At 33.8% G+C, this 23,989-nt stretch overlaps 7 protein-coding genes across 8 annotated transcripts; 3 read left to right on the top strand and 4 right to left on the bottom strand.

The window, feature by feature from the left end:
• The first annotated feature begins 486 nt into the window (after window positions 1-486).
• On the top strand, window positions 487-1,790 carry pat-10 (EF-hand domain-containing protein). The gene is made up of 6 exons (NM_059100.8): window positions 487-512; window positions 581-632; window positions 683-789; window positions 1,197-1,352; window positions 1,403-1,591; window positions 1,647-1,790. Exons 1-5 carry the CDS (start codon window positions 510-512, stop codon window positions 1,568-1,570), a joined length of 486 nt encoding a protein of 161 aa, NP_491501.1. The 5' UTR covers window positions 487-509; the 3' UTR covers window positions 1,571-1,591; window positions 1,647-1,790.
• A 2,522-nt stretch (window positions 1,791-4,312) lies between these two features.
• Window positions 4,313-6,222, top strand: F54C1.6 (Protein-serine/threonine phosphatase; the record flags this gene model as incomplete). Its single annotated transcript, NM_059099.1, has 7 exons — window positions 4,313-4,435; window positions 4,549-4,677; window positions 4,746-4,884; window positions 5,366-5,426; window positions 5,740-5,829; window positions 5,878-5,969; window positions 6,014-6,222. The coding sequence occupies 7 exons, from the start codon at window positions 4,313-4,315 to the stop codon at window positions 6,220-6,222; spliced, it is 843 nt and encodes a 280-aa protein (NP_491500.1).
• Window positions 6,223-6,948: 726 nt separating this feature from the next.
• F54C1.1 (glucuronosyltransferase) lies at window positions 6,949-11,803 on the bottom strand. Its single transcript, NM_059098.4, has 9 exons — window positions 11,673-11,803; window positions 10,720-10,852; window positions 10,086-10,188; window positions 9,913-10,021; window positions 9,411-9,537; window positions 9,204-9,340; window positions 8,897-9,015; window positions 7,754-8,443; window positions 6,949-7,418 (listed from the first exon to the last, which is right to left on the bottom strand). Exons 1-9 carry the CDS (start codon window positions 11,778-11,780, stop codon window positions 7,199-7,201), a joined length of 1,746 nt encoding a protein of 581 aa, NP_491499.1. The 5' UTR covers window positions 11,781-11,803; the 3' UTR covers window positions 6,949-7,198.
• A 719-nt stretch (window positions 11,804-12,522) lies between these two features.
• Window positions 12,523-13,867, bottom strand: sst-20. The gene is made up of 4 exons (NM_001392247.1): window positions 13,797-13,867; window positions 13,535-13,748; window positions 12,945-13,190; window positions 12,523-12,898 (listed from the first exon to the last, which is right to left on the bottom strand). The coding sequence occupies exons 2-4, from the start codon at window positions 13,737-13,739 to the stop codon at window positions 12,654-12,656; spliced, it is 696 nt and encodes a 231-aa protein (NP_001379811.1). The 5' UTR covers window positions 13,740-13,748; window positions 13,797-13,867; the 3' UTR covers window positions 12,523-12,653.
• Window positions 13,868-14,515: 648 nt separating this feature from the next.
• On the top strand, window positions 14,516-15,649 carry F54C1.8 (uncharacterized protein). Its single transcript, NM_059096.5, has 5 exons — window positions 14,516-14,781; window positions 14,828-14,876; window positions 14,922-15,099; window positions 15,152-15,242; window positions 15,508-15,649. The coding sequence occupies exons 1-5, from the start codon at window positions 14,561-14,563 to the stop codon at window positions 15,611-15,613; spliced, it is 645 nt and encodes a 214-aa protein (NP_491497.2). The 5' UTR covers window positions 14,516-14,560; the 3' UTR covers window positions 15,614-15,649.
• dom-3 (Decapping nuclease dom-3) lies at window positions 15,640-17,124 on the bottom strand. Its single transcript, NM_059095.9, has 5 exons — window positions 16,994-17,124; window positions 16,839-16,944; window positions 16,460-16,795; window positions 16,327-16,411; window positions 15,640-16,228 (listed from the first exon to the last, which is right to left on the bottom strand). The coding sequence occupies exons 1-5, from the start codon at window positions 17,106-17,108 to the stop codon at window positions 15,689-15,691; spliced, it is 1,182 nt and encodes a 393-aa protein (NP_491496.1). The 5' UTR covers window positions 17,109-17,124; the 3' UTR covers window positions 15,640-15,688.
• Window positions 17,125-17,370: 246 nt separating this feature from the next.
• mes-3 (Polycomb protein mes-3) lies at window positions 17,371-23,738 on the bottom strand. 2 transcript variants are annotated; one of them, NM_001026321.4, is made up of 15 exons: window positions 23,678-23,734; window positions 22,838-23,056; window positions 22,614-22,777; window positions 22,478-22,562; window positions 21,680-21,931; window positions 21,488-21,632; window positions 21,054-21,180; window positions 20,883-21,001; window positions 20,727-20,783; window positions 20,222-20,336; window positions 19,886-20,172; window positions 19,716-19,839; window positions 18,759-19,018; window positions 18,648-18,711; window positions 17,371-18,417 (listed from the first exon to the last, which is right to left on the bottom strand). In NM_001026321.4, exons 1-15 carry the CDS (start codon window positions 23,727-23,729, stop codon window positions 18,223-18,225), a joined length of 2,265 nt encoding a protein of 754 aa, NP_001021492.1. In that variant the 5' UTR covers window positions 23,730-23,734; the 3' UTR covers window positions 17,371-18,222. The 2 variants fall into 2 exon arrangements, with proteins under 2 accessions (NP_001021492.1, NP_001361974.1); NM_001374884.2 differs by lacking the exon at window positions 20,727-20,783 and having other exon boundaries at window positions 17,412-18,417; window positions 23,678-23,738.
• Window positions 23,739-23,989: the final 251 nt, after the last annotated feature.

The following is a 23,989-nucleotide window of genomic DNA, read 5'->3' as shown; positions in this document are numbered from 1 at the left end:
AACGTTGTTGTGTTCTGAAGCCCAAAAAGGCTAGATGTTCTGGTCACCATGTACAGCTAAGAATCCAAGTATTCTGGGAAAGTTCAATTACATATATTGCCTGTCAACTCCATTTCTGTACTTAATTCTACTCCAATTATATTATTTTTTTTCTATTTCCTGGACTTTTATTGATCCTTGGTTGCCTGTCCCCCCAATCTTTCTTCGTACTCTCCTCCCGTTTCCCCTTCCTTCTCGGAGAGCCTTGTCTCTCGAATCCTGTGTTTCGCAAAAATCATCGTCAACTTCCACACAGATATCATTCTGCGTCTCTTCGCCCTCTATGATCTCTCATGCCCGTTGATCAGGAGCATCTGTCACCCAGTGTAACACCAAGAATGTGTTTTGTGGAGGAGACGATGATGCCGTTGTGAGAAAGAAAAGCCCGCCCTCGGGTTCCTCCGCCTACTCGCTCCCGCCGTTGCTTCTGCCCGACGAAGCTTATCCAGAGCACAACAAACTCCGACAACATGGTGAGTCCCGCTTTCTCATGTCTTCAATAAATTTCTTTTTGAATTTTTATATGTTTATACTTTTATAGGCTGAGGATATCGAAGAGATTCTTGCTGAAATCGACGGATCCCAAATTGAGGGTAAGATATTTTATATTTATGATTGAAAAATCATCATTAAAACTTTCTAGAATACCAAAAGTTCTTCGATGCCTTCGACAGAGGAAAGCAAGGATACATCATGGCCACTCAGATCGGTCAAATCATGCATGGAATGGAACAGGATTTCGATGAGAAGGTAAATCATTTTGGAACTTTTGGTTTATGTAGAGTTAGGGGATCTTCAGAAGAGTGATAATTCAAATTAGGAAGTTTTCAACTCTTTTAAATTTAGGTTTCACGGTAATGATTAGGTAGGCCAACTGAGTAAGATAACCGAAAATATAAATGGGTTACTCTTGCCTAAAATTTTGTTTTTATCCGACCTATCTTCTGCGGCTTGTTTCTCAACTGAATTCAATTAATTTTCGCCACTAAAACATGTTACTAATGTTTGTGAAATAATTAATTTTGATATTCCATCTGAACAAAAGCATTTATTATGTCGACTAAAGTAAGATATAACTATATGTTATGAAATTTAGTTATAGAATTGATGATTTTGATTTTTCTAAATCTATGTGGCATCTAACTTCATTCTTTTAGACCCTTCGTAAACTGATCCGCAAGTTCGACGCTGACGGTTCCGGAAAGCTCGAGTTTGACGAGTTCTGCGCTCTCGTGTACACCGTTGCAAACACTGTCGACAAGGAAACATTGGAGAAAGAACTTCGTGAAGCTTTCCGTCTTTTCGACAAGGAGGTTTGTACTTTTAGATTTTGCTTTTTATTCTTTAATTATTAATTTTTCAGGGTAACGGATATATTTCTCGACCAACTCTGAAGGCTCTTCTCAAAGAAATCGCCGATGACCTCACCGATCAACAACTCGAGGAGGCTGTCGACGAGATTGACGAGGACGGTTCCGGAAAGATTGAGTTCGAGGAGTTCTGGGAGTTGATGGCTGGAGAGTCTGATTAAATTTTCTAATTCCTTTAAAATGTAAGTGTTCGAGCTTTTTTTGATTTTATTCAAAAACTAACTTTTTATTTTTCAGCGCTGATCTACAATCTTCAACTGTGGGGACCAGTCACCAACTTTTCATAATTTCCTTTTTCTTGAAATGTTAAATTCATTTCACTTTTTATTAATTTTCTTGTCATTCTTTTGAATGAATAAAAATGAATAAAAGTCTTTGTACATCCACAGGCTTATTGGAAGAGTGTGACCAATTTGAAACGGCCAAAATCAGGAAATAATCAGAAGAACTAGACTTCTCAAATCCTTTAACACAACATCAAATCCGCAGTATAGTGCTCCGTTTTCTCTTGACCTAAAAAAACGGGAAAAGTCCATCTACGGGGAATGGAATGACAAATCTCTATAAATATAGAGATTCACCGTTGCAACCTTGTTGTTTGAAAGTGAAGTGTCTCTAAATAGAATGAAAATTATGAAAAATGGAAAATGTATTAAATCACTGCAAATGAGACCTCTACTCTGCGGCATTACAGTTTTTACCGTTTTAGCGCAACAGGACAGTTTTTGTAAATTTGCAAAAGTAAAGTGACAATTCTCTATGTAGATTTTCTACGAATGAATTTCAGGATACTTGTGAACTTGCAAAACAGTTTTTCACTATTTCAATTGTTCCAAATCTAAATTCAACAAATCCCTCTCTTTTTCTCTATCTGTGCTCAACTCTTTTCTATATAAACTTAGTGTAACATAGGCTTTATCTTTTTCTATCCACTTTCCCACCAATATCCCTCCAGGAATAGAAAAGGGATTAACGGTGGAGACTCCAAATAGTGTCCATCACATGCAGCTACTATTGCTCCAGAAGCCCTTCACGAGTCTCTCTGCCGTCTCTTTGCTTATCAGAGCCCAGATACTTACTATGGAAACCATCAGATGGGAAAACGAGAAGAAGAAAGCAGATGTAAATATAAATTAGAAAATAAGAAGAAGAAGAGACAGACATAGAGTTGTCCCTCCGTTTCTCTTTCTCTCACTCCCTTTCAAAGCGCCACGTGTTAGTTTCTTTGAAGTAGGTACAAATATTAGGATGCTCTCAATGTCTATAATGTATCTGGTTTACTGTAATTCTATGTCTCTCATTCTGAAACACTGTTTTTAAATTCCTTGCTTCATTCTTTAGCTACCTTGCTTCAACTCAGAAATAACAAAAACAAGTGTTTTTCTAGAGTATTTTTGAAAGATAACTGCTGAAATCAGAACTGCAGTAATTCTCTGAAAATAAAAATTTAAATAAAATACACAATTCTTTTAAATACTTTAAAAAAAAATATATTTTTAGCTCACACGACTTATCAAAAAACATCACTCTGATTGTGAGAAAACTCACCAGTTTTTGCTGAAAATTTTTTAAATTAAATTATTTCTTACATGTCTTAGATTACTTTTGAAACCTGAGAAAACTCGGTCACTCTTATTGTTGGAAAACATATTCTTCAAAAATAGGCTCCACATAATTTAGCCAAGTTTTTGAAAAATCTGATAAAATAACTTTTTAAATTTCAATCTATCACCAGAAACGGCCAAAATGCACTTCTCAACTGTTCAATATGCATTAACATGTAACCTGTGCCAGAAAATAGAATCCTTTGAACCAATGATCGATGTTCAAAAAAAGTCGATTTACGTATGAAAACCTTTTTATTTTCATTCTCCATTTCCTCAATCTCTCCCTTGACCATTGTCATCTTATTGTCTATAAATCTATTTGACGTCAGAATTCTTGTTTGATTTCAATTTCAATTTCAGAGAGCTTTTCAGATTCAATGAGTTCATAAATCCACCTCATTTCTATTTTATCTCTCATTTTTCAATTTCCTGTAGTTCTCAATTCCAACTTAATCCTTTTCTCTTTCTCTATCCCTATTTTGTCATTCTGCCCTTATACTTCTTGTGTCAATCTTTTTGTGTCATACTATTTCCGTTGGCTCTAGCTCGTTTACCATTTGAACCAGATCATTTTTTATGTTTTACCTTCGGGAACTGTTGTACTTTTTATAATTGGAGCTCACAAGTTTTTTTTTGCAATTATTTTTGAGCAACAATGTATCTTCCACAAGAGACAATTGCCAAAACTTTATTTTATTTAGAACCCGTTTTGCCAATTAACGAATTTTTGAAGAGAAAATTGGGTAAAAAAAGTAAAAATAGCGTAATTTAAAAATTAAAAATTATTTTTTTTAAAGCATATTAACATTTTGTACAAAATTATAAATGGAGTAGAGACCGTGGGGAAACAAAATACTCAAAATAGGTGAATAAACTGAAAATCTGAAATCAAAACTATTATGCTTTAGCTTTTACTGAACTTTCTGCGAAAGTTCTGGCAAAAATTTTTTTATTTCTTCGAAAATTTTTGAGTATGAACATTCAAAGCCCTGCAAAGTTTAGAGATCCTTAATTAAGATGAAACCGATTTTTTCCTTAGCAGACAATGCAACAAAATCAGGGAAAAACAATTTTTGGTTGAAAATGGTTTCTAAAAAAATTGCAGTTTTTCAATATCTCAAGAAAATATTAAAATCTTTGTTTTAACTTGAAAAGCTTTAGTTTGGCGTTTCTCATCATCCAGTTTTCCATTCCCATTTCCATCTTGTCAAATCTCGCCCATTTCCTTAAATTTCAAATTGCAGTTTCCTCTAGTCTCCCATCTCCAATTCTCCCGTTTTGTGTAGTCTCCACTTCATGAGCATTGACCGAGGCGACCGAATCATTGTGCAGATGATGCGTTCGGTTTGTTGTTGTGGGAGAAGTGCGCAGGTTGCTGATTCTAGTGATGAAGTTATTGGAAAACAACAGCTGAAAAATGTGAGTTTTTTGCTGTAAAAATCATTGCAAAAAATTTAACTAGAATTTTATTTGTTGAGAAAAAATAAATTTCGAACAGGTAGACTTTTAAGTAAAATGCAAATGAATTCCAGGTGTTCATCGTATGCACACAAAACGTCTTAACACGTGCTCTAACGGGAAAACTGATCGCAGCGCTCGAAGATCGCCACCTTCTTCCCGTACACATAAAGCTCCTCCGACCGACCCAGGACCTGATAGATGTAATTGAAAATTGAGAGAGATCCTTCTCTATTCTAACCCACTCTTGCTTTATCTCTTTTGTTTTTAGAAGTCAACTCTATTGAAGGACGAGAAACGCAGACAGCTAGACGATGCGTGGATGCTTCTCGTTTTTCGTGGCAGGGAAGCCCAGAGTAGAGTGGCAGATTGTGTTAAATTGTTTAAGACACAGTACTCGTTACATAAAAGTGAGTAAGGATGGGTAATGAGATGGGACAGTGCGGCATGTTCTCCCTTTTTTAAATTATTAAAATTTAGTGATAGAACATGGAAAAATATTTGTTTTATTTGAAAATAACTTTTATTTCACTTGAAACAATTTGAAAAGCACTCAAAAGTTGTAATAAAGTTGGAGATTGTCAGAAAAAATATTATCGATAATTTTTCGGATTTTTCCTAATTTGCAGCATTCAAACAATTTTTAATTTTTGAAAGTATTATTTTTGAATTTTATGCATTATAAGTTATTTTTAGATTAAGCAAATATTTTATTGAAGGCAAAAAACCGCATACAGTACTCCTTCAAGTTGGGACATCGGTAACTACCCAATTCGCCAATTTTTCGGCAATTTCTAAAATTGTTGTAAATTTCCAAAAATAATTAGTGTTATACACCAATAAGAGTTTACGACAATTTGTACTTTTAACTCAAAAATTCAAATTTCCCAGGAGACATCTATTGGACTGATAATGAGCAACAAGCTCTTCATGAAGAAAATCTTTGGTTCAAGTAAGTAATTTCATCTTTTACTCGATTTTCATTTTCAGTGTTGTATTGTATTGTATTGTATTTATTACGATTCAAATCGTGATCAAAAATAAATAGTGAATAGACATGAATAAGTTAAGGCCCAAACATCATAGAGAAATTGATAATAGTCACAAAAATTGATAATAAACATACAGAAAATGAATTATCATCTGAAAAGTTGATTAGTTGGTACATGAATGTGCGGGTGTCAGGGAGATGAATAATGGGTAACATGATTGTCAACATGTTCTCACATGACTTGTTTTCAATGAACAGCTGGTTTTCTTTTCAGAAATGACGATGCAGTGGTGAGCACTTCGAACGGGGAGGTAGCAGTGGCAGCCGTGGTGCAGGCGGCAGATGTAGTACATCATCAGAATGGGTAAATTGGCAGAGGGATACTCACAAAGTTGACTGTTTTCATTTTTAGAGCTCCTCCAATTGAACCATCTGAAACAAGTCTTAAAGTTGAACCTGACAATGAGATTGTGCCAGAAGTTAACTCTGAATTTTCAACAGAAGGTAATAAATTTTCCCATTCTTGTCATCCAGATATTTTATTTTAGGACCTCATGCTTCCGTGAACTCAAGTCAAATTCCTTCTCCAGTTCCACCAGAAGTACACACACCTCATCCAACGCATGATGTCAAATCCAAAGATGAGCCGAGCGCAGAAGTGATTAGCAACACTGCTGATATTCTTGAACCAATTCAAGAACCGATAATGGATCCGACGCCCGTTTTAGTCGTTAGTCAACCAACTAAAATTGAGTAAAAAAAACAAAAACACCATGAACATCATGTATAAATCAACATTACCTTTCCGTGATAATTGAAACCCTTGTTAGATGTACTTAAAGGTAGTGCCAGTGATGGATTTTGTCAAATAATTTTAAATGGGTCAAAAAGTCTAAAAAACTAAGTGAACAATTAAAGCATATTTCCGATTTTCGAGAAATTAGGACTTTTTGAAAATGTCGAGCGTAAACTAAAACCATTAAAAAAGTATTTTTTGTAAATTTAAAAAAAAACACCAAGTAATTATTGAAATATTTCACAATGATATTTGATAACTCTATCACGCTGGCACTATTCTATGGAACATGTGATTATTTTTATATGGTACCAAAAAATACTCATGTGTCTTTAAAGGTATCCCAGCGGTTCTGGAAAGTTATCTCAAAAAGTTGGAATCATTTTTTTGTCTCCTCTGTATTTTTATGATAAAAATTTAAGTTTAAGTTTTAATTTTTTTGAAATTAAGAACCGCCTCAATCTAAAATTTTGCACTGGCAAGGGTTTCACTTTAGGGTTTCATATAATTTTCGAATCCAGCTTTAACCAAACTATACTTATGCACAATAATTCGTATAATTTATTACAATTTTAAAATGTTTAATATTTATTACTTGCCTCTAAATATGTATGTACAATATGACTTCCAAATCATTTCACTAATTCATTGTTCCATCTCACTTGCTGATACCTCATTTGTGTTGTATTATCAAATATTATTTATTTATCTTTCCGTTCACTTAATTTTTATTAAAAACCAAAACCTATCATAAAGCAATCATCATCGAAGCCAATAAAGTTCTGAGATCTCTTACACAAAGACATAAATATGAGAAAGAAATAGTTTCTGGGGAAAATTGGTGGGGGATTCAATAGTAAATTAAATTAGATATTTCAAAATTGAACCTCCAACCCTTTAGAAAATCATAAGAAATTTGTAATTTCTAAAAAAAATTCTAGAAGTAAACTAGAAGAATTACTAGTGCGATTGAACCAAATATAGTCAACCAAAGACGATTATCCATGTCACCCAAGTACTCATATCTCACAAACTTCTTGTGCTCAATCTGTTTTCCGTGTCTAGCAACCCAATTAAGCCAGAACTGTTGGTATCCGGTGTGGAATGAACGAAGTTGGGAAAGCATTTTTGATAGCTTTTCACTTCTTGTCCAGTATCTGAAAAAATTTAATTTTAACTTGCTGTCCATTTTTTGACAGATAGAGAAATAAGGGCTTGCAATTTGATATAGTTTTTACGGGTGATACTATCAAGTTTTGAATTAAAAAACAACCTCGACCAGCGAACATAAGAATTTTAAGAATTTTCTATTAATTAAAAAAAAGTTTTTTGATTTTTTTTTTCAATGTTGGCAAAAATAAAAAATAAAAAACTTGATAACGGAAAACATAATTCGCTCAAACTTCGAAAATGGCCTAAAAATCGATATTTCTACATTAACTTTCAGTTTTTTTTAATTGTTTTATTTTTTATTAACATTTTCTAAACCTACCTAGATAAATTCCGCCTCATTTTGTCCATCATCTCATCCAATTTTCCATCATTCAAGTCAATAATTGTCATCAATTCAGCTGCTCCCAAATCAACAACTCGCGCTAAATTCGAAGCTTGGTCTCCTTGTAATGGTACTCCAAGAACCGGAACTCCAAATAATCCAAGTTCATTGACAGTATTGATACCTCCATGACAAATTAGAAATTCAATGTTATCATGAGCCAATAGTTCTTTTATTGGCACCCATGAGCTCACCATAACATTTTCCGGAACTGTTAAATTGTGAATTTCTTTAATTTCTTGAGCATTTAAATTTGATTGCCAGATAATAAGTCCGGGTTGTTTTGCAAAAGTCTCCAGAAGAGATCGGAGAAGTTCGAAATGAATTTTATCAACTTGTGCAACACTTCCAAATGTCACAAGAACGAATTTTTCCGAGTGAACGCGATCCCAATCGATTGTTGGATATTTGTCACGAAGTTCTCGTTGTCTATTATATATAACAGTTCGATCTGTTACCATATTAAACATATAGGAACGTCTCCGAAGTCTAGATTCCAACTTGTGACATGTGGTACATTCGGCTGTTAGGTTAGTACTGTTGGCGCTGAGAAGGACAGGTTCCGAAAAAGAAACTGTAGAAGGGATTTGAAAATGATTTGAGGAGCTGATATAGTTTTCTGGAGCCCTGAAATTCAGTTACATTTTTTCAAATATTTTTCCTGACCTCCAAACAGAGAGATAACTACAAAAAATAAGTGCCAGAGAAATCTCCAAAGTTGCCACAAAAGCGGATTTCTGCAGGTTTTGGACAATTTGAAAATTAGAAACTTTTTGGAATGTTGAATCTTTTTTATAATTATTCTTCTTTTAACACAACTCAAAAAATTTTTTTTTCAGTATTTCTCTCATTTTTGCAAATAATTTTCAATCATTCATAATGATGCAGATTGGCCAATTTTCAGCACCGCAAAGTTTTTTGGAATTGCCTATTCAAAAGGCATTTTTTCACATGACATAGTTTTCATACGTAAATGAGATATATTACTTTCCTTGCAATAAAATTCGCTCATGGATAATTTTATTCAATATTTTTTTTGTAATAAATTTCTTTTAAAACAAATACCACATAATAACTTACATTGTAGAAGCAGCTCCAAAGAATTTGATTCTATTATTGATTGGTCTTACTGATTCGAAAATCATTTCAGCACGACTTGCGAATAATGGACGTTGCGCTTCGTTAAGTTCAACTTGGATCTGTAAATTTGTTTTAATTTAATTAGTACAGTTTTTTACTTCCCCCACTTAGGATTTTTTTTTTCAAAATTTTCACATAGATTTTACAGAAGCGGGTCTCTGCATTTTGTTGATGGTAATTTTCCAGACAATTTTCCACCAGATAATATTGTCCTTTTTACAGTTTTCCCTCAAAAGGAACCACTTACCCATGGATAATTTCTATTTGAAAACATCGTATCAAGTGTTTTCATTTGAACAAAACGTGTAACCAATATAGCAATATGAAATAATACGTTCTTGCATCTTTGAAGAAAACTCATTGAATTACTCGAGTGGTGAGTACCTGAAATGTTATCAAAACAACACTTGAAATTACTTCAAAATTTGGGAAACATGAGAGAGAGAGAACTTACCCGTTTTCGGTACAGATGCAGGCGAGGCTGGAAGATTCAAGGAGGTCACGTAACCATCTGACAGTGGCCAGTTTGAAAACTGAATGACAGAGGCGTTGAGCAAATGAGCCAGACCTCCCATACATTCCTGGAAATAAAATTTCACTATAAGGGTTAACAACCGAACTAACGCGGACGGCCACTGGACGATCCGTTGCATGTTTTTTTGGTGTTACAGAGATTTTTCAAGAATTAATTTGACAGCTGCCATGGTTTTTTTTCAAACAAAAAATGTGGAACCTGCAATGATATCTCGAAAAAATACTTTTGAAAAACCGTGCTTCTGGTTTTCCAGCTCTACCTAGAACACCTAACACATCAGAAAAATGTTCAGTCACACGGTCAAGTAGTCTATGATCTCCCGAACAAATGATCAGGTCATTCCCCTCCAATTTAGTTTATTACTCATTGAACTGCTTTCAACGTCACAATTCCATTTGGCAACTGATCAAACAACAAATACCTGCAAAAAGTGATCCAACACAGCGACGGAAACGTTCTCATTTCTCAATCTCTGATATCTCGGGTCATCCATCATAACTGTGCAGTACTCCTGATGCCGTTGCAACATTCTGAGAAAAAAAATCAATTTTAAATGTATACATAGTTTTGAACATCAATAATTTATCAACTTACACCACAAAATCCTTAATTCCTTGAATATTGAATGGCCTGTCAAAGTCAAATGGAACATTTTGCCTCCAAATCAATCTGCCTGTGTTTTCTTGAAGGTAGTTGGCTGAAATTTATTTCCTCCGTAAATAATATCTGCTTTCAAGTTTCTGTTCAAATTTTTAGATATTTCTTAAAACAAGATTCCCATTCTTTAAGTAATCTAAAAAAATTTCCAATTTGTGTTTGTATTTCCTGACTAGTTCAGACGATGAAAGGTCAAAAAGTACAAAATGGCGCACGCCAGGCCCTTTAATTCACAACTTATCACGTCTCTTTCTGTCAGATAACGACTGATATATGGACAATCTTTGAAATTCATTAACCTGCGTGCAAGTCATAAAAACTAAATTCTATGTTGATCCGTGTGACCATGAGGTGTAATCGAGTACAATGATCACAGTCAATCTTTCTGTTCCGACGGGGTTGTTCCGTCGGTATTTTCCAAACTAAATACTGTCTGTGACGTCAAAAAAACGGTAACACTAAACCAGAAATCATAAAATTAGTTGGTCACCGGTATGTGATTTGGATGAAAACAAAACAGAAAACAAAATAGACCTAAATGATTCAATTCCTTATCAGACGAATGACCTACCTCTTTCATCAATTCCAACAATTGAGAGTCTATTCCAATGATCTGGAATTTGCATTTCGCCAAAACCAAAGTCATAAAGATATGTCTGAATCCATGTGATGTTATTCCCATTTTCGTCTAGCTGCTCGCCAACCTTGAAATGGAGTTTTTTTCTTTTTTAAATAGAGATCAAAAGCAATATTTCTTAATTTCAACTGGTAAAGCTTCTGTTGATTGTTTAAAGTAGAATTATTAACGCACAGTAATCTACCGCATTTCCACTAATAGCATTACTATATAGTAGATCAGAATGATTGTGTACGGAAATCTTTAAAAAACTTCGAAGTTGAAAAAATATTTTTGGTTAGTTCAGCACTTGTTTTGTCAGCCTAACCGCCGACTTCTCACTGAGCAACTATTAAAAACATTAGCATCGTGTGGAAACCAGAAAAACCATAGAATAATCGCAGTAATACTTTTTTTTAAATAAGTTTTCAAATGTACGTAAATAGAGATTTAAGGAAAAATCCAAAATTATTCTGATATCCCAACCTGAACTTTTGAGATTTAACAGTCGTTTTGTGAAATTTGCAAAATTCTCAAGTTTTTTTGTTTTTACTTTGTAAATTTAATATTTATCAAAGTAATTCTTCAGGTTTAAATAATATTGTTTAATAATAATTTTTTTTAATAAAAATTTTAGTATAAACCAAATTATAATTAAATTTTTTTTTTGTTCTATGATTCATTGTACATTTCTAATTCGTCACAGCAAAAAAAAACAATTAAAACTCTCATAGAGAATCAAAGTTAAAGAAGCGTAAAAGTCGCATTGAATTACATCTAACAGTTGTTTATCTGAAATATTGCTAGCCGAAAATAACAGAACGAAGGTATTTGAAATGCCATCTTTGAAAAAGTGGCAAACATGATAAGATAACAAGGAAACCATTTAAAGTTTCAAAAAATCTCACCTGCTTCATCATGACATCGTGGCTGAAGCATCCAGTTGATGGGAACAGAGCTATCTTTGCTCCGAGAGATCCCACTACAAGCAGTGAGAAGAAGCAGATGAAGACCATCGGTAGGTTCAACTCAAAATGATGGTCTGCGCACTTCTTCACCGCCTCTCTTTCTCAACTGCTTTTTTCCCTTTTTTCACATTTTCTCTACTTCTCCATCTTCTTTTTCTTCTTGTTCTACACTTTTCTACATCGTCATCAGGTATAGTAGGAATGTACTGCCAACAGTCTTCTTTTTTCTCTCATTTTGATTCGTTTAAGTTGTCCGACTGCTTACTGTTAAGACGACAATGGAAAAAGGTTAACAATCAAGAACAATTAGGTTTCAGTGATTTTTAATGAAAAGCGGATGATTTTTTAGGTTCTCTGTGATCTTTTTATCCTGGATCTAGGCAAAAATATCCGCTTTTTACTTTTTCCGAAGCGTTTTGTCAGAATTTAGCCATGCCTTTTGCCTGTGTACTTTGGCAGTAGGTTCGTGTAGTATAAGGCACGTGTAGGCTGCCTTGTAGACAGGTAGATACAATGAAACACAGAAATCTTACGAATGACTTCTTCTTGTAACTAACTAAAAAATGAAATGTTCACGATTAAAAATTTACGAATAAAGTTTCAAGTTAGCAGAAGCATGCAAAATGCCAAAATATGGCATATTTCTCAAATTCCTAAACTGCTACCCGCGATGCTTCATATGCGAACTGTTATAATTTTTATATGGGGGTTTCCTTTCCTTTAAAGCTAACGGAGAATTATATATTTCTCGAGTAGTTGCAGGAGCCTTGTTAGTAAAACGCAAAAAAGAGAAATATACATGTTTCATGAGTCAGTTTAAATGCTTCGATAACGATGTAATTATTAAATAAAAATCACTTTACTCATTTACAACCAAAACAGAAATGATATTCTCGACGAGACCAGACTTTCCCTTGAAACCTAATCCTCGCTGACATTGCTTGTCTTGAAGGTGATGGAAGTGGTTTCACGGCTATCCAAAGGCATTGACACTGACTTGCTGTTCTTGTTCTTTCTGATTTTCAGACTACCCTTTGAAGATCTATCAGTGTTTTCCGACTTTTCAGTTGGAGACTTTTTGATCGATTTGATGGAAGAAGACGAGTTGGATTTGGAGGCAGCTCTGGATTTACTTTTCTCAATATCACTCATTGAAGTTGATGGGGCTGAAATTTCAATTATAATTTTTTAAGCTAATCGATTATCTGATACCCTTCATTTTGGGCTTCTCCTTCTTCGCATCACCAGCCTTTTTCGTTTTCTTATCAAGGCATGGAAGGTTCAAAGCAGTTTTGCGGAACCACACACCGACAACAGCTGCCAAAATGTTGACGGCTGTGATAATTGCAAGTGCGATCCAAGATCCAGCGGGTTGATTGTCGAAGATCAAGTAGACGAGCCAGTAGACTTCACACGCGGCGGTTACCACTTGGAAGCTGATGTAGACTGCCACCCAGACTGAAATATTACAAGCGATTTTTTGCAAAAGTTGCCGAAGACATTTCTGTTAGTTCCAAAAATGAATATTTTTCTTTAAAATAGACAGAACATTTCAATATGTTGAAATATCACGCAATGAAAATGTCTAAAAATTGAATTTCCTCCTAAATGAGATGCCACACCCTCTTTCGAGCCAATCAACGACATCGAACTTTGTACACTTCTACTGATTGGTCTCGCATTTGTCAATTTGGAAGAAATTCTGGCATATTCTGAGTATTTTACAGAAAAATCATAATTTTCCGATCTCCACGTGGAGGTGCCTTCCATGCAGTTGACAACTCAATAGAAGCAAAACTAACTGTTTGTCTGTGTCACAATGTACACAATTCCCGGAATTGCCACCAATGCCTGAAGAAGAGCCATAAGGTAATGAGAAGCCACCGGATACCCAAATGAGATTCCGACGGTTGTCAGAATTGTGATCGCAACGCACAAGCCGAATTGAATGAAGATGATTGCTTGGAGAATGGTCACAGCTACGGAACCATCTTTTGTGAGTGACATGTTCTTTTCCTGATGATGATTTTGTTGAGAAGTGTTAATGATGGAGAAATAACTTACTCAAAATGCTATGATAGAGATGGAAGTTGTCGATGAAGGACGGAATGATTCGGGCGGTATTGATGATAAACATTTTTTTCTTTCTGGACTTGCAATTTGGAATACGTGGACAATTGAAATTGCGGGGGGGGGGAGGGAAAAAGTTCACGTTCAAGAAATACAAACTATGAATTTGATAGGAAACTGGTCAGTATGAAATAATCTACGTGTAGATAGGCAGGCAGGCCTACCTGGCCACCTGCGTGCCTAATTTATGCCTGTATGTCTCCACTGAAACCTGAAACCATCTGTGACCAGAAACCCGGATCTTCCGAATCGAGACCAGGCGGCGTTTAATTTGTCATATTTTTCAAGGAAGAAATGCAAGAATTGTTTTTCCTAGAATTGTTGAGCGTCTGTTTTTGGTAGGCAGACACATTTTCAAGCTAACGTGGATCTGCTCACATCATAATTCCTTGGCTGCCTACGTGCCTGCCTGATGACAAAGTGTCTGCATGCCTGTCTTTGCAAAGGGCATGCCTAGTACCTACAATTAGCTCACATGCCTACCTACTGTGGGAAGTGATTTCAGCTTTATTTCAAATTATTTAGAATTACGACAACTGGATTCTAAAACAGAAAATCGTGGATAAATTTTAAAGAAAAATAAATTTTCAAATCGAATAACCCGTTCCACGTTTTTTTTAAAGTAAAATTTCAATTGAAAATAATTAAAAATTGAGATGTATTCATTCCCTCATTTTCGTCGTTAAAAAGACGAAAAAATGAATTCTAAGAAATCGATGAAGAAGGATTCAAATTCAAGTTCAAATAAGGAAACGAAGCATGAAAATTCAAATGTGTCTGTTCTCGAGATTGTCGATGAGCACAATATTGGTCCGAACCAGAAGAGGGATCGATTCGGACTGTGGCCTGAAGGCCTGTATTGCGTCTTTTGCATTCTCTTCGGAATTGCTCAATTTTATGCTGCCACTTCTAATTTCGAGTGAGTTGGATTTTTGAAACTTTTTGAAAGTTTGAACATTTTTCAGAACCCGGGAAGTCGCAATCATAACGAGAAGATGTTTCGCAGCTGTTGATGTCAGCTCCGCCCTGATTCCAAAAACTAAAATCCAATTTTTTCAGATCTTTGCTGGTTTGCTCGCATTTGTTCTAATTTTCAAATCGGTCCGAATCATCTACATTGTACTGACGGTTTTCTCAGGAATAACCATTGGGCTCGAGTCGTTGACTTTCATGGACACAATCTATTTGCTTCAACGTTTGCCTTCACTTGGCATCGATAAGAAATATGAGAATTGTGGTGAGAAGAGAATCATTTTTAGACTTTAACAAGAAAAAACCTTTTTTTTCAGTATTTTATCTGTTCATTGTCGCTCTTGTAGTGACTCTTTGGAAAATTGTTCTCGGCATCTTTTGTTTCTATGTGTTTTTGATGAGATCTTGGTAAGAAATAATCTAATACTCAGATGCGAAATGTTTCGATTTTTATCACAAAACTACAAGACCCGGTCTCGCAGCAACAAATTTATGTTAAGAGGAAAAGGGCGTGCGTCTTTAAAGGCGCCCGTTTTAAATTAAATTAGATTGTCGTGTCGAGACCAGGTACCGTATTTTTAAAGTAAAAATTGTACAATTTCGCGTCTGGGAGAATCAACTTTATAAAGTAATAATTATAATTAAATAAATATAATTAAATTTGAATTTCCAGTAAAAGTCAATTAACTCTGGAGACTGAAAGAAGAAAGAAAAGAGATCGCTCGTGTACACCTGAGAAAAAAATGGGATCGACCGAAATCGCTGTGATGGATTATTGAAAGTCTGGTGTCTGAATAAAGAATTTCTCAAAAACAGTTCATATAAATAGAATTATACAACAATAAAAATATTTATCAACAAAACTTTTCGAGGAACTCATTCGGCACAAAATCGAATTCATCTACCGGTACTCTTCTCATTTGAATTCCTTTATGAATACCCATCTCACTGCGATATTCTATAACACACGCATCTCCGTCCTTCTCAAGGCAGTTAAGAATATAAGTGAAAATTGTGGAGAGAAACTCGAAGCCGGCTCTGAAATTCCATGAGGCTCGCTGTGGGATCTCTCGGGTACGCAGTGACGTCAACGATTTGACGTGGCCTTCCTGTGTTCGAAGTCCGACGATGATGTGATCGACGTTGACCAATGATGATTGAAGCCACCATTTGAAGGATTTTGAGTATTTGTAGAATCCATGACCGAGCTCGCCTTTCTGAGTTTTTAGCTCGAGCATATTTCCGTGTCTATCCAGACAATCAACTTCTCCCGAATAGAATATCCCAATTGACCTTTTTTCAGGATTAAGACGTTGATCAGTTTGAAGATCATTCCGAAATACAACTGCATACTCTTCTTTCGTTGTCACTGGACTTGAAGTGTCTGGTTGTTCCTGGAAGTTAAATGGATTAAAAATTATTTGAAGTTGGATTTCTTCTTGATTTATTATGAAGACGCATATACATTTTTCTGCGTCCCAATAATACGTACCGCATCATCGTCGAGCGTAACATATTGCTCGAACTTGTGTCCCCAGTAGCTCATTCTTTTGTCCAAGTCGGTTTGATTGAGATCTCTTAAATAATGTTACTATTGAATATTCAAAGAAAACACAAATTCTTACCTATTTTTGGCCTGCTCTGTCTTCTCTTCACACAGAAAAATGACGCCTTTTCGTTTAATCGCGTCTATTCTCCATCCTTCTTCTTTATTGTAAATTGTTGAACATATCTTTGTAATCAATCCTCTCCAGCATACTACATCAGCCTCGTGAATAACTTTCTTAAGTCTTCCACCTTCTGGAGCCATTTGATTAATCCATTCAAGAAGCATTATAATCTTTTCATCTCCTTCTTTTGGATCAAAAGTTTCAAAACCTTTTCCTAGATCCAGCGACAAATTGTTTGGAGGAAGTTTATCATGGAACTTTTTGGCTCGCATTCTTCCAAGTTGAAGCTTCCTGAAAATTATCAAGTTTTCAAAATCTCTATAATATCGGAAACCTGTCATAATTGATACAGTACTCTGAGATGAACTTTGCTTGTTTCTCGAATTTCGGTGGATTTCTTGTCTCGTAAATCATATTGTCAAACGGAATTTGTACTTCATCTGAAACATTATTCATTTTTTAAAAGTTTTCAAGAGTTTACAAACTCACTAGGTAGCGGCTGACCAGTTATCTTCGGAATGTGTTTAGAATCTGATTGTTGGAAATCTTTTCGTCCAAACTGGTGTGATGAGTTTCCACGTGGATTTCCGCCATAGTGCGACATTTTTTTAGTGTTTTCTAAATGATTGAATTTTAATGTTTTTGACAATTTGGAGCAGCGGTAGACCACAATGTAGGGTTACTGTAGGATTACTGTAGTTTGGAAAAGTTGGAGATTTTGAGTTTAAGATTTTCAAAAAATGCCTTTTTTTTGTCGAATTGTCGAAAATTCGGAAATACGACGAGTGCCAAAAATTTTCCATGGCATCCTTGATTGGAGTTATAACCGATTTTTTAAAGCTTGAGGTATATTTTAAACTTCTGACCATACGACAATTATTTCTTAACTTCCCAATAAATCCGGACATATGTTTAAGCATTTTATAGGTGTGGCATTAATGATATAGTTGATTGTTACAAAAAATTTTGGCAAATGAAATTTTTTGTCAAAATATTGATTAAAAAAACAGAGAGATAAAATGATAATATTAAAACTTGAAAGTGGATAGTACAAATAGTTGTGTAAAATTATAAAATTTCCAAAATAACAGAAGCTTCACAACATCCATGGAGTGTGAGTAGAAAGAAGAGTTGTAGAGCAGAGAACAATCAAGGAAAGAACTTATAAAATGGATAGAAAAAAACTTAAATGAAAGAAAAAGAAATGAAGAAAAACTTAGTGATGACTCGTGTAATCTGGAAGATCATTGAAGTACGACGTTCTTTGGGTCAAAAGGTGCTAAAAATTGTAGTATTTTTGGGATCAGCGGTGGGTGGAAATTACTTTTGGCAATTCCATAAATTGGCCAATATTGTTCATTAAAAATTAGTCTCAAAATAGAAAATTAATTTATTTAAAAATATGAAAATAACATTTATTTCAGCTGAAAGATTTGAAAATTGCACAAAAATAGTCTGAAAGTTTCCAATTGCCGAATAGCAAAATTCGACAATTTCCAACTTCCAGGTAATTTTTAATCATTTTTTCAAGTGTTTCAACTGAAACAAATGTTATTTGCAGAAGAATCAAATTATTTTCTATGTTTTCAGACTAATTTTTAATGTCATTTAGTAGAATTGCCACCCACCACGATTTGGTATAGTTGATTGATAAATGGAAAAGAGATTAAACACAGGATTTCCAAAAAGAAAAAGATACAAGGAAAAAAGGGGATAATCTAATTAGAAGATGGTATATCTCGTTGGCGATTTTTCCATTCTTTTTTCAATTGCTTATATCGAACCATGGGCAATTCAAAATCTTCTAATTTCCAGTCAGGGCTGACCATAGCGATGAGATTTATTTGTTTCTCGAATAAAGAATTCAATTTCATGTCGAAAATGTACTGATGGTATTTGTTGATGAAGCCAGTCTGAAAATTATTTATGAAAAATTCAAAAATGCGTTCTAAGTTAAGGCAAATCTTGGCAAAAGTGTTGAGATGCTTATTTTAGTACGCTAATTCATTTTTTGTAGAATCAAAGACTCTGAAAATAATTTTCATTTTCGTTGAAAAGAAGTTTAAAGGTTTTGATTCAAAAATACTGTACTAAGCAATTCCGTACGTTTGCCAATCTAGTCCTGAATGTTCAATAAACTCACCAAAACTCTAGATTTCCATTGTGCTGAGAAGCATCCAGGGCGTTGTCCAGCTTCAGAGTAGAAACTTCAAAAATTGGGTTTTAATATATGACTTAATATTATAACACTTACTGTCTGCATAGAATATTGAATAGTTCAGTTTTTCCACTTGGGAAGAATATTTCTGAAAATGTCGATATAGGACATCCTTCCAAATCCAAACTTAAAGTGGTATTTCCGACTGTTGGAATAGGTTTTCTGGGTTTAACCGCAAAATCTTTGACATTCATCACAGACATCTTTTTATTATATTCGTCCGTTTCCGTCTTCGTTAGTGGATAGTCAAGAATTGTCATTTCGCCATATTTTTGAGCATTCTTCGGAAGATTCAACTGAAATTTGTAATTTTGCTTTAATTTTTTTTGTTTGCGGCGACAAGTTTTTTTTAGTGTTCAGTGCAGGAATCACTAGAATTATCTGAAAATAACTTTTTTTCAACTAAAACATTCGAGAAAGTGTTCAAAATTACCTGAAATTCAATAATTCGATAATTGGCAATCAGCAACTTCCAGGACATTTTTTGAGTACTTTTTCAAAATTTTCAGCCAGAATAAATGTTATTTCCAGATAATTCGAGTGTTTTTCTATATTTTGACATTAATTTTAAATACAAATTGTTGGAGCAACATGTCACAATAGAAAATTTTTAATATCGTAATCAAGGCTGGGATTTTTTGTTTTTTTTTTCCTGTTTTTGGAGTCAATTCAAAAAATTCAAAAAATATAATGAAAGGTTCTCAATTTTTCCTTTCTCACTTTTTTTTTTTTTTTTGGGTTTTTGAGGGAAAAATAGATTTCGCCTTCAGGAAACAATTTTGTTCGCTTTTTCAGAAATACATACAAATTGCTTCTAAAAAGAAAACAAATTATGCAATTTTTTCGAAATATCGGAAAAAAGAAAAATCTTAAAGTTTTGTTTTATTTTTGCAAAAATCAGTAAATCGAAACAAAAAATTCCATTTTCGATTTTAGTGAAAAAAGCGAAAATTATTACAACTTTTATGTCTTTTTTTTAAAAACAATTCTTACTTTTTCTTTTCTCAGGAACTCAATATCTGAATACATGTGAGCATTATTCATCGGATATGCTTCCATAAGACCTTCGATTTTTCCATTTTCTTCGCCATTCAGCTGGGGCACTAAGTCATTTGCTCTGCAAATCATATATTTTTTTACTGGATTGCATTAAATCAAATTACCTGTTCATATAAACATAACGAATATATGGCATATGACCCGAAGATTGTATAAAATCTAATCCATATTTCCGTGTTCCACCTGGTGCTCGATTTCTCGCAGAAAAACATGGTGAATCATCTGAATCATCTTCAATCGTAATAACCTCAATTGGAACGGAAACTGGAGTTTCTTCTCTAACTCTGATCACTCGGGTAGGTTTTATTGGAATGCTTCGTTGAGTTCCAGGACGGTAGGAACACGAATTTTCCAGCAAAGTGACACCAGTTTCATTGAAATATGAATTGATCTGAAATAATTGCACTTAAGCTTTGAAATTATAGTTTTTTAAGAATTACCTTCGTCGGATCGACTGAAAAACACGGCCATCTTGAAGTGAGTCGGGTCAAATGTCTCTTACGTCTTCCGCATAGCTTTTTCGTTCCAAGGAGTAACTGCTTGAGAGTGATTGTACTGTAATTATATTTTCTAAACAATTTTGAAGAACAGTTAGATGATCTATGGTTGGATAGAAACATGAAGTTCCGCGAATATCCAATGTAGTGAGTGATTAACTATAAAATTTAGATGATTTTTTTTGAAGTTCTATCCGGTGTATGCAGATTGCCTTCTGTAATTTTGGACAAAACCCCCCAGTTTTAACTCAAAAATTCTGAAATGCAGCTTCACGGTTTTCAAAAATCACGACAAGCTATTTGGAAGGTATCAATTACAGCCAACTAAGAAAAAAGAAGAAATGCACCCGAAATTAGAAATTCTGTAAGGGAAAAAATCCAGCAAACTTAGTGATTTAAAAATTAGATATTCAAACAAAAAATCAGGTGGTAGGGATCAAAAACGAACTCTTCATATTGCGATCCACAATCCTCATCGCAACTCGTTCCTGGCTCGACGGAGATTCTGAAAATGATGGAAAACACAATAAGCGTGCGGGATTACGGTCGTGCAAAAACCAGATAAAAACAAAATTAAAAAAAGAGAAAAAATCGAATTTCTCACCCAGATTTTAGTGTCGTCCTTCTGGATCGCGGCTGCCATGGAGAGAATTTTGAAATGTCCGGTCTATCGAAATAATTATGAGTATTTGAAGAGAAGATTAGACGAGCGAGATGAGAATCCTGTAGAAAAAAATCAATTATTTATAAAAGTTTATTAACTCTTCATCGTTACCTCTTTGTTATAATTTGTATCGCTTATAAACTCCAAATGCTTAACATTATTCATCCAAGCATTCTCGAGTTCCGGTTCATCGGCCTTCCCGAAAATTTTCAAATACGCTGGCTTTTCTTCTCGATCACTGGAAAAATCAAGAGCAATATTTTTCATTATACAATTTTTTTTGAAAAAATATTTTCTACCGTATACCCGTCAATTTGAGCGCGTGTTTCTCGAAAAAAAATGTTTTTCAGTTTTTTATTTATTTTGACAACAGTTTTCGCTCAAAATCTTCAGAAAACCCCCTTTTTAAAAAATTAGCAGGCCAGTTTAATTTTATAGATTCACCTTCGGATAAATTTTGGAAAAAAAAACTTTTAAAGTATTTTAATTTTTTTTGAATTTTTAAGTTTTTAAATTTTTGCATTTATAATTTTAAAGCGACTTACAGTAAGATAATACGTTGAACTCCGTCATTTAGGCAGTTAATTTCAGCATCCTTATCATACATCAAAGTGCACCCAAAACGAACAAGTTGCTGAAAGTTTTCTGAGGAAGCAGCCGTTTCGAATGATGCTCGAGTTGATTTTCCTCCTACAAAAGAAACTTTTTATTTAAAAAAAAGAAATGATTTCACTCACTTGTCCCAACTCGATTTTCTCCAAGTTTTGGTGTTTTTCGTTTCACAATCACTGCGAGATATACGTTTTTTGCCTTTTTCAGTTCAGGGCCCGTCAAAGTGATATTTTTTACATTTGAACTGTTATAGGAGATAGATGGTAACGTTCTATTCGCCATTGGAATAACTGAGATTCCATTTTCAATGCAGGTGACTGAATCATTATCGTCGACAATTATCACGTAGCTTTGAACAATTGCAGCAGAAGTAACATCTGAAAATGTTCTTTTTTTTAATGAATTAATGAGAAAATAATTTTAAAACCGAAAAAAACTATGTGTGTGTGTATTTTTGAATCTTAATTTACAATTAGAAAATAATTTCATTTTTTTGGAAATATTGTTCTTACTTTTTGAAAAAAAACCTCAAACATTTCAAAATCATTAAATTTGCTTTAAACTATAGGAAAAAAATAATTTTTATAAATTTTGTGTGATTTTAGGAAATTGCAAAAACTGAAAAAAAAAGCGAATTCCGACATTTTCGCGTTTTCTGGCTATATATTTATTGAGTTTAATTCATTTTTTGTTTTATAATGCAAATCAGAACTTTTCAATTTTTTTTGACTTTTTTAATTAAAAAAATAATTTTTTTTAAAACCAAATTTCAAAAAGACTTTTATTTCTTGTGAAATATGGTTTCAATCAATATTGAATAGATATTTTTAGTTCAAAGTGATTTTCTGTTGGTCTTTTTCGAATTAAGTGTTTTTATCGAGATTTCGTTTCAAATTTTTCAAAATTTTCAAAAATAAACTAACAAATCTTCTCATCCATCGAACTTCCCCAGGAGGATATTTTCATGAATTGTAGAGTACAGAAATTATATAAACCATTTTCTCTGTGCTGAAAGAAAAATTTATTTTGCAAATGAATCCATCAAAAATTCAAACAAACCGCATCGGTCTTTAGTCGCGGGAAAAATTCATCGATGCTTTTAATCACACGCCTTCTACACACATATTTCTTTCCAAATAATAATTGTTTGTCGAAGACATTACGAACGAGAAACTTGTTATCTTCCGGCAATCCATATTTTTTCACATAATTGCGAATTTCAACTGAAAAAATGTGAATTAATAGAAAAATTGAGATTTTAATTAATGATTTTTAAAACTAACGTCCGTCACTGCAAGTCGGCAACGTTTTTTGAATATTTTCTAATTTGGTAGGTGGATTCTTTCGTCTACTGGAGCTTGTGACTGGATTTGAAGATTCCCGAGAACTTCCGGCCTCTGATGAAGTTGGAGTTGACGGAAGAGATTTGTTCAAAAGATTTTCTTTTTCTTCTTCTCGACGAGCTGACCTCGATTGTTTTGTCTTGATAAAAACCGGCTCATCTGCAAAAATAAGCTTAAAGTATTAATTCAAAAATGCTAAAAATTACTATAATTTGACAGAAAAAAAATTAATTTCAAACTATAGACAATTACTTTATTGATCTGAAAATAACATTTATTTCATTTATTTTAGCATAAAATTTTGGGAAAGTGTTCAAAAATGGCCTGAGAGTTGCCAATTGCTGATTAAACGAAACATCGAATTTCAAGCCATTTTTGAACAATTTTTCAAATTTTTTCAGCTTAAATAAATGTTATTTTTAGATAATTCAAGTAATTTTCTATTTTTTGACACTGTTTTGTAATAAAATATGATGGAACAAAATGGCACAATAGGTAATTTTGTAGAATTGCCGAAAATAATTTTCACTGGTGGAAAAATTAAGAAAACAGGAAAAACTTTAATTATAATAGTTTAAATTACAATTTAAACAAGAAGTTAAATAAAAAGTTTCAGGCCGAGTTTCTCGAATAAAAAATTAACTATTTTTAAAGGTGAGCGTTGTGTTAGAATACGCGGGTCTCGGCGCGATTGGGATTTATGTTTCAAAATTAATTAAAAATTGATTTTAAGAATTTGATTTTTGTAAATTCCAGTAAATGTCCTATTCTCCAACTAACCATTCTTCCGTTTTCTCCCTCCAACTTTCACCTCTGCCGTCGCCGGAGTCATACCCTGCAATGATTTTTTGTGTTTTAAAATAGTTTAGCAAAGATCGAGATTATCGATTTATCTCGAAATCGCCAATCAGAGAGAGAGAGAGAAAGAAAAATGTGAAACGAACAGCGCAAAAAAGATATAATGTCAGATGAGAGAGACTTCGTTCTGGGAAACTGAGTAGAGAGTATGTCAATTGAGGAGACGCAGAATAAAAAAGAAATTCACATCATATTCAGACAGACGGCTGGTTCGATAAGGAATCGAATGAAGGA

This window comes from Caenorhabditis elegans, chromosome I (assembly GCF_000002985.6).
Source record: "Caenorhabditis elegans chromosome I".
NCBI classification, from domain to species: Eukaryota; Metazoa; Nematoda; class Chromadorea; order Rhabditida; family Rhabditidae; genus Caenorhabditis; species Caenorhabditis elegans.
Note: the sequence above shows the minus strand (reverse complement) of the source record. Positions and strands in the feature narration are given on the sequence as shown.

Coding starts and splice junctions, on each gene's coding strand:
- pat-10 (NM_059100.8), top strand. Junction 633..682: donor CGACGGATCCCAAATTGAGG/GTAAGATATTTT, acceptor AAAACTTTCTAG/AATACCAAAAGTTCTTCGAT. Junction 1,353..1,402: donor TCCGTCTTTTCGACAAGGAG/GTTTGTACTTTT, acceptor TTAATTTTTCAG/GGTAACGGATATATTTCTCG.
- F54C1.1 (NM_059098.4), bottom strand. CDS start 11,780: ATGGTCTTCATCTGCTTCTTCTCACTGCTTGTAGTGGGATCTCTCGGA. Junction 10,853..11,672: donor ACGATGTCATGATGAAGCAG/GTGAGATTTTTT, acceptor CTCCATTTCAAG/GTTGGCGAGCAGCTAGACGA. Junction 10,189..10,719: donor TGTTGGAATTGATGAAAGAG/GTAGGTCATTCG, acceptor AATAAATTTCAG/CCAACTACCTTCAAGAAAAC.
- sst-20 (NM_001392247.1), bottom strand. CDS start 13,739: ATGTCACTCACAAAAGATGGTTCCGTAGCTGTGACCATTCTCCAAGCA. Junction 13,191..13,534: donor CATTGTGACACAGACAAACA/GTTAGTTTTGCT, acceptor GTAATATTTCAG/TCTGGGTGGCAGTCTACATC. Junction 12,899..12,944: donor GGAGAAGCCCAAAATGAAGG/GTATCAGATAAT, acceptor TTGAAATTTCAG/CCCCATCAACTTCAATGAGT.
- F54C1.8 (NM_059096.5), top strand. CDS start 14,561: ATGAATTCTAAGAAATCGATGAAGAAGGATTCAAATTCAAGTTCAAAT. Junction 15,100..15,151: donor TAAGAAATATGAGAATTGTG/GTGAGAAGAGAA, acceptor CTTTTTTTTCAG/TATTTTATCTGTTCATTGTC. Junction 15,243..15,507: donor GTGTTTTTGATGAGATCTTG/GTAAGAAATAAT, acceptor TTGAATTTCCAG/TAAAAGTCAATTAACTCTGG.
- dom-3 (NM_059095.9), bottom strand. CDS start 17,108: ATGTCGCACTATGGCGGAAATCCACGTGGAAACTCATCACACCAGTTT. Junction 16,945..16,993: donor AACTGGTCAGCCGCTACCTA/GTGAGTTTGTAA, acceptor ATAATGTTTCAG/ATGAAGTACAAATTCCGTTT. Junction 16,412..16,459: donor ACAGAGCAGGCCAAAAATAG/GTAAGAATTTGT, acceptor ACATTATTTAAG/AGATCTCAATCAAACCGACT.
- mes-3 (NM_001026321.4), bottom strand. CDS start 23,729: ATGACTCCGGCGACGGCAGAGGTGAAAGTTGGAGGGAGAAAACGGAAG. Junction 19,840..19,885: donor CGTTATGTTTATATGAACAG/GTAATTTGATTT, acceptor TATGATTTGCAG/AGCAAATGACTTAGTGCCCC. Junction 18,418..18,647: donor AATGGAAATCTAGAGTTTTG/GTGAGTTTATTG, acceptor AATAATTTTCAG/ACTGGCTTCATCAACAAATA.